This window comes from Drosophila suzukii, chromosome 3, assembly GCF_043229965.1.
Source record: "Drosophila suzukii chromosome 3, CBGP_Dsuzu_IsoJpt1.0, whole genome shotgun sequence".
NCBI lineage: Eukaryota > Metazoa > Arthropoda > Insecta > Diptera > Drosophilidae > Drosophila > Drosophila suzukii.
The window spans coordinates 76,410,477-76,418,365 of record NC_092082.1 but is presented as its reverse complement, the minus strand read 5'-3'; the positions used below and the strand labels follow the sequence as shown (position 1 = coordinate 76,418,365).

Genomic DNA, 7,889 nt, shown 5'->3' with positions numbered 1-7,889 from the left:
AAATGGCGTTACGTGTTTGCCGCCTCCGATACTCCGGTGACTGGAGTCCTCCGCCTCCTCATCGCCATCTTGCAACTCCCGTGCGAATTAAGCGGATCAGTGGTGGCAACACTTGGCTGAAAGGGCATTTGCATGTTCTATAACAATAGTAATTAAAAAGTTTCTAAACTTTATAATAAGGTGGCATGTAATTGGAGAAACTATTTCTGATTCCCCAGTTTACAAAGTACTTTTGGAAAAGCATTTTCAACATTTTTAATTATTTTTAAAATAATAATATTGTTGTTTTATTCTTAGCAATTTTATTGTAGTTTCAAATAATTAGATTTTTATAAATAAAAACAAAGATATTCATTAAATTTTTAAAGGTAACTATAAAAAGAATTTAATGACAATATATAAAGTTCAGATCTTGAGTATATGATTTTAATATTTTCTATAAACTTAATGTTAAGCTATCTGTAAAATTTTGATCAGTGAAAATATAGAAACTAATTTTAAAAGTTACACAAAATATTATCACACTTAATCTTAAAAAAAATTGTATCTATATGATAATATCTGTGTTTCAATTTTTAAGGGGAAACTTTAAAAAGAATTTTAAAACCAAAAAAACTAGATCATTAATCATTAGATTATAATAAAGTACACCTGGCAATATATAAATATATAGGAAATGATTTATAATAAAAAAAGAAGTAGCTACATTACCAACGCTGACGGATTCCCCAGACCCCCGTAACCCCCTGAAACCACCGCCTCTGTGCTCCTGGCATATTCAATAATTGGCGCCTCTGGCTGTGTGGGTTCGAGTGTGCATTGGTGTGGGTGCTCATAGTTTGACGTGCCGCCGGAAAGGATGCTGCATTAAATTCCGCGCGTTGCACATCAGCGCAGGCTCTACAAATTACTACGAAAATTGATTCGCAGTCGGGGAGCAAAAACCAAAAAAAGAGCATCAGCTAACGGAAAAATCATTGATAGTTATGCCTGTGTGGCTTTTTCACACGTTTACCGCGATTTTTTGTTTGGTGCAGCTGGTGTTTTTGTGCGAATTTGTGCATTTGACGCTCGTTAAAATTGATGCACTTTTTGATTTTTGTTCTATGGTATTAGAAAGAACTGCATGTGCTCTAAAAATTAAAAATAACTATGAAATCCATTGAACAAGTGTGTTTATTTTCCAAAACTATCTGTTTATTTACCACTTGCTATGATAAATAAGAAATAAACATAATCTTGGTTAAGAAGTCAAATTATAAATATATTCATTTTAAATGTCTATTACATTTTGTTGATTTTAATTGTCTAAGCTGCATTGTCATTAGGAAAATATTATGTGACTAAGTAGATTATAGTTCAAATAATAATTTATTAATTATAAGTATTAGGATATTATGAAGCCATTTATGTTTAATATTAATATACTTTCAGTAGATGCTGAAACCACAATAAGTGGTATATTATATATACTAATAATGTTGAATACTGACATATAATTTGCTAAAGTTTGCTCTTTAAAATATAGAAATGGTTATTTTCCCTAGATGGCTAAAATAAATATCAAATAATAAGCGTTTTATTTATACTCGTAAATTGTTGAAGCTCTGGTGTCCTTATTCAATTTGCATCTAGCTAAATTTAGAAATTCTCCCCGCTTCCAATTGAGCTTCGTAAGCGTTACTTGCACTTTAATGAACTGCCAATTGCGCGATGTTCACTGCTCACTACTCCTGCAATTGGATTTCAGCTTTGGTTTCTCGTTTTTTTTTGCCCCTTCTTATTTTTGCTGTTTTTTCGCCTTCGCTAATTGAATTGTTCGCCGGTGCAATTTAATTTCTGCACAAAGGCAAAAACAAAGTATGCACTCTGGGGCAAAAAAGGGTAAGAACGTCGTAGGGGGAGGGGGTGGTGGGGGAGAGGGGGTAGTCTGAACCGGTTCGCAGACTGTTGCAAGGTCATGCGGGGCGGGGGGCGTGGCAGGGGGGCAGTTGCGGATGCAGAAGTAACAAGTGTTTTTGGGCTGCCGGCAAAAAGGAAACGGCAATGAGAAAAACGTGAAAGGTAGCAGATGCGTGAAGTGATCGCCCCAACCAGATGAAACAGTGGCGTACAAGGAATTTTTAAGGGGGTTTATTTTGAAGAACTTAGCAATTCTCGCTGCTTTACTTTGGGTACAAAAATATCTTCAAGTTATATTCCAAGTCGACTGTAATTAGTTCGATTAAGGTATTTATAGCACCCATTTCTTTAAGTAAGTGCCAAAGTGGCTACCGAATCTCGGAAAACAGGCAATAAAAAACAAGCTGGTAGCAGAGAGGCATGTATAATATTTGGGATGTCCATAAATGTTTATTTTCATTAACGTAAATATTGCGAGTTTTCTCCCCACCAAAACCATCCGTCTTCTCTCAGCACAGCCACCGCCTTTGCTCTCCATTCTCATGGCGTTCTCATACACCAGGCAAAAAAATATATATAATATAAGAAATAGCTTTAAGAACTCTTAAAATTATATGTTTTATTTTTTAAGATTTAAGATTATTTAAAAAAAATCGATTTGTAAAATTCTTTTAAATGTTTAAAATGACAATGATGATTATATAATATGATGATTATTCAGTAAATGGAAAATAAATAATAAAAACTCTACAATAGAACATTAATAGGATCAATAGAACTTTTCATCCCCTTCATTTACTGATGAGGTATTTATTATTCCGATATCAAAAATATTTTGTAAATGGAAAATAAATAACAAATTCACTACATTAGAAGATTAAAAGAACAATAGAGTTGTTTATATAGTTTATTTCCCACATGTTCCTTAAGTTTCGAATTTTTCCACTGGCGTAAGCAAAGGGTTTAGAAAACGAAAAAGAAATAACAGTGCGAAACAGAACAAAATAAAATAAAACAAAACAAAGTGAGACCCGAAAGAAGAGGCTAATTGAAGAGATCGAAGGCAGAGAACGCCGTTCGAATGGCATCGTATCGTATCAGTCCAAATCGAATCGTTGCCGCGAAAGCAACTCTTTCTAAGAAGCGGAAAAAATATCAAAATCGGAATATATAGAGCGAATGTGATTGTGCCCGAAATCGGCGAGATCGAGCGAGAAAAACGACATTGACATTCAAGTGGGCGCGCTAATTGATCGAAAGAGCCCCCTTATCGCCCGGGTCAAGTGCTCTCAATTGGAAGTGTCAGGTGGCAGCATGGGGCATCTGCTCCCGATCCCGATTCCGATTCCGATCCCGCTGTTTTTGTTGATTCTCGGCGTCGTGTGGCCGGTTTTCGGCGGATCCGATGACCAGAGTACCGCCTGTGAGTCGCTGGAAATAAATAATATTGCGGACTTCCGGAAACTGGAGAACTGTACGCACGTGGTGGGTCACATACGACTGGCCTATGTGGATCTGACAGTTCTAGCCGGCAACTATAGCTTCGAATCGCTGGCCACCAATGTCACCGAGATCAGTGATTATCTAATGGTGTATCGCTGCACAGGACTTATCTCCCTCCAGTCGATATTCCCCCGACTGCAGATCATTCGGGGTCGCACCCTGCTGTTCGATGAGTACGGCCTGGTGGTCTACGAGAATCGGAACCTCCGGGAGGTCGGTCTAGTGGAGCTGCTGCGCATCCAGAAGGGCTCCATTCGCATCGAATCGAATCCCCAGCTGTGCTTCGTGGAAACCGTCGACTGGGTGTACGTGATGGGCAATTCAACTCAGCAGCACTTCTCTTTAAAAGTAGGTGTTAACTACTATGTTGTTTTGAATTTATGTAGCTCGAAAGGCATTTGTTTATTTTCATATAATGCATTTATTTTCAAAGATATATTTCTTCATATTATTTTACGTATTATTTATAAATGTATTTTAATAATCTATATTTCGCACTAAACTAAATCTACGAGTTTATCATCATTACGAGTGCTTTGATAAACATTTAAATTGTAAAATTAGTACAGATCAGATTAAAGAATAGTTTTTGTCTTAATTGTATGTTCACAATCTTGTTTATAGATGGAATAGGTTTGTTTTTAGTACTTTATTAATTATCTGTTTATCCATAGCACAACAGACCACCCAGCCAGTGTCCTTTGTGTGGCAGTTTGACAGCGGAGTTCGACATTGAGAAGAACTCCTCGGAGAAGTGCTGGAATGTGAACACCCCACAACTTCGACTTCGACCACCACGTTCCGATGACTGCCCCAAGTCCTGTGGACAGAACGGGTGCGACAAGGCGGGAAAGTGTTGCGATCGCAACTGTGTCACTGGGTGCTACTCCCTAAACTGCTCCCTATGTGGCAATTTGCAGGGAAAAATGGGCTGTATGAATCAGTGTTTCGCCAGCTACGAAATCAACAAGAGAAATTGCATCGTCGGCAGTGAGTGTCGGGACCTGGGAAGGATTCCCCTGATACGGGGCTGGCAGTGTGTGAAGAAATGTCCCGGAAATCAGAAGGAGGTTCCGGACGCCAAGGGCGTGATCTATTGTCAGGTGGACTGTAAGGGCGATTTCCATATCAAGAGTGCAGCGGACTTGGAGAATCTGCAGGACTGTGTGACCATCAATGGTTCTCTGACCATTGAACTGACTAACATCAAGGGTTTGTTCTGATATTATTAATACATTATAGCTTATATTTTATACATTATGTTGCAGAGAAAATAGTAGAAGCTTTGGAATATGCCTTGGTCAGTGTTAAAGAGATCACTGGCTATCTGAAAGTAATACACTCTGCCCAGCTTATGTCACTCACATTTCTGCAGAATTTGGATGCCATAAGAGGGGATAAGCTGGTGGAAAACAAGTGAGTTTATCATCTCGAATTATAACATATATAATTACCTTAATAACATTTTTTCTTCTTTAGATACGCCCTCTATGTGGTCAACAACTACCATTTGGAGCACATCTGGCCACCCAATCACCAGGTGATCATTCAGCGCGGCATGCTCTTCTTCCACCTGAATCCACGCCTGTGCTACGAAAAAATCCACCAGTTGCAGAGTTCCCTGAAGAGCGGGGAGAATATATCTGTGGCAGATGTGTCCCCCAATTCGAACGGCGAACGCGTGATTTGTGGCGATGGAGTGCGGTCCCTCACCCCCAAAGTGGAGGATTTAAATTCCACTGCGGTACGCATTATCCTGGACTATATGGACTGGGAGGGCATGGAAACGCTAATAGGATATTCGTATTACTACAAGGAAGCCCCGCTGCAGAACGTGACTATGTACGATGGTCGGCATGGTTGCGGTCATGACAAGTGGGTGTGAAACTCCCCCAATTCCGAGTTGATCTATAGTCTATTAATATTTTGCAGTTGGCTGATGGATGTTTCGCCCAACAAGAGTCGACGTCATGTGATAAGCGGCCTGAAGCCCTATACGCAGTATGCTTATTTTGTGAAGACCCTCACCAGAACCGAATATCATATTCAAATGGACGCCTACTCAAAAATTGGTTACTTCCAAACGTTACCCGATAGACCAAGTCCTGTGGTTCGGATATTTGGCAACTCGGAAACTAGTTCCCAAATTGTTAGTAACTCTTAATATACCAATATATTTATATTAATGTCTGTTAATTTTATTCCTTTACAGCTCATTAACTGGTGGCCACCCCGACGTCCAAACGGAATCATTACGAAATATATTGTATTCTCTGAGAAGCACAATAGCACCAAGGAGCAAAAGGACAAAAACTTTTTGATTTCGGAGTCCTTAAATACCAAAGACTTGGATTGTGAGTGCGTTGATGTACAGCCCTACGATTCGGGTCCTCAGCCGGATGACGAGGACTATTACAATAAGGAACAGATAACCTATGAAGATGCACTGCCCAACCTCATTTATGTTTCGTAAGTCTAAGTAATGGTATAATATTACAAAATTTAGTTTCTTAGGATATGTATTGTTTATTTTTAGGCGTTATCACATTAATCGTCGAAAGGAATTTGAAAAAGTGGTCGACTACAAGCATCTTTTGTCCCTCAAGAAGGAGGAAGAGCCCCCCACTCCGGCGCCAACAACTCCAGCTCCCACAAATGAAACCATTGAAAAGGAGAAGAAGGCTGCTCTAACCTACGAGAGATATCGCTTGAAAAGCGAGATAAGGCAGCGGAACCTCCAGGACTTGGACCAGGAAAGGTATCGGATCCGTCACGCCCCGCCCAAATGCCAGAACTCCAGGGCCTCGGTCGTCCAGCAAGTGGAGGATAAATGCATCGTCGAGGAGCCCTTGGATGGCATCGAGGTGCGGGCCAATCAGCACTCCTACCGGTTCACTCAGCTGGAACCGGAAACCTTTTACAGGATCACAGTACGCGCCTGTGTCGAGGGCGTGGTCAACGGGTGTTCCACTCCGGCGGAATATCTGATCAAGACTGGGAGCCTCGGGTCCGAGCCATACATACTGGGTGTTTAGTTTTAATGGACTAACCATTCCAGCCCAGCGATCAAAACCGTTTTGTATTAGCTGACAAGTGATAAATGCTAGGCCCATATGACAGTAGGCTTTGAAAAGAACTTGACGATGCAATGAAGCTGTTTTGTTTTCAACATTTGACACAGAAGGTTTGGTATTGACACTCAAAAACAAGAAAACCAACATTTAAGGAAAAGTACCTTGAAGATCAGTGTACTCTTATTAATTTCACCAAAAGTAGTTCTTTTGATGTTTGGGTGTTCTCGAAACTACAATTAATTTAATATTCATGTGTGAATTTAAATATCTTCTGCTTAAATTTGTGTTGATGTATTCTTTCCGTTGACCTTTTTTTGTATTTTTTTACTAATGACTATTTTAAATGTATTATAACCAGTAAATTTGTAGAAATTAGAAACCTGTAGTAATTACAAACTGTTGAGATGTCGATCATGTTAAGTTCATTAATTAAAAATACTCCTTTAAGTTCTCATTTTAGTGCCGCGTCATATGGGCCCAACTAAGTATTGTAAGTCAAGTGACTGTAGTTGCCTTCATGTTCCTCGCAATGTATTGTAAATGTGTAAATGCCAAACAAATCCTCGACAAGCGACAAAATGTTTTCATCAATCTATGCTAATTTGACTTATCAGCTCGTTGGGCTTAGTGGGATATCATCGCAGTTTGGCTGGAAAACCGAAACCGCTCAAAGGGAAAATCACGCACTGACAGCAGCGACTGTTGAGATCCTCAACTTGGCCCAAAAAGCGGTTACCTTGCTGAGGATTGGCTATGGCTATGACATAAGCCTAGGCCAAACTAACGACAGGAGGCAGCCTGGAACTTCCAACGCATGCCACTTAATATGCAAATATGCCGCAAAAGAGCTTTAAACTTTAAAACACTGACAAAAACTAGAACTAAGCCACCGGAATAGTGGGGGAAAAGAGACCAGTCGAGACTCGATGGGAGTCAAGTCGAGTACGTGTCATGTGTCGCCTTGTTTGTGGCCAAGTTTTCGGCGCAGCTGGAAAAGTTCCATGAGAACGTGTTCCACTCAATGGGGAAAAGCGGTTCGTGATTGACGCAGATTCCGGACGAGGGGGTATGGAAAACTAGGTGGGGGAAGAAAGGTCGCTGAGAGTGCCTGCAGAGGAAAAGGATTTCAATTCTGCCGCTGACACTGACGCGCAATTTAACTACCTCAGATGAAGGCGAGGTCGCGAGCAAAGTACTTCAAGGGGTTACCTTTCGACTATCCCTTTTCGTGCTCTTGAGCCTGCACTAAAAGAAAATTGTACTTGAACCAAAATCAAATCCAAAGTATTCCCGAAATAAAGAAAAAAATGTCATAACACTTTGTTAAGGCGTTATGAAATTGTATTTTTAAATATAAAGATAATACTACCCCAATACTTTTTCAATTTTAACAATGACTTTTTCGATTAT

The 7,889-nt window shown here is 39.8% G+C and overlaps 1 protein-coding gene across 1 annotated transcript; it reads left to right on the top strand.

The window, feature by feature from the left end:
- The first annotated feature begins 3,007 nt into the window (after positions 1-3,007).
- Sdr (Secreted decoy of InR) lies at positions 3,008-6,816 on the top strand. Its single transcript, XM_036818189.3, has 7 exons — positions 3,008-3,753; positions 4,080-4,617; positions 4,674-4,821; positions 4,885-5,280; positions 5,338-5,554; positions 5,618-5,874; positions 5,942-6,816. The coding sequence occupies exons 1-7, from the start codon at positions 3,217-3,219 to the stop codon at positions 6,438-6,440; spliced, it is 2,592 nt and encodes an 863-aa protein (XP_036674084.3). The 5' UTR covers positions 3,008-3,216; the 3' UTR covers positions 6,441-6,816.
- The last annotated feature ends 1,073 nt before the right edge of the window (positions 6,817-7,889 follow it).

Excerpts from the sequence above, each read along its gene's own strand:
- Sdr (XM_036818189.3), top strand. The coding sequence starts at position 3,217 with ATGGGGCATCTGCTCCCGATCCCGATTCCGATTCCGATCCCGCTGTTT. Across the intron at positions 4,618-4,673 it reads TGAACTGACTAACATCAAGG|AGAAAATAGTAGAAGCTTTG; the intron begins GTTTGTTCTGAT and ends ATTATGTTGCAG. Across the intron at positions 4,822-4,884 it reads GATAAGCTGGTGGAAAACAA|ATACGCCCTCTATGTGGTCA; the intron begins GTGAGTTTATCA and ends TTTCTTCTTTAG.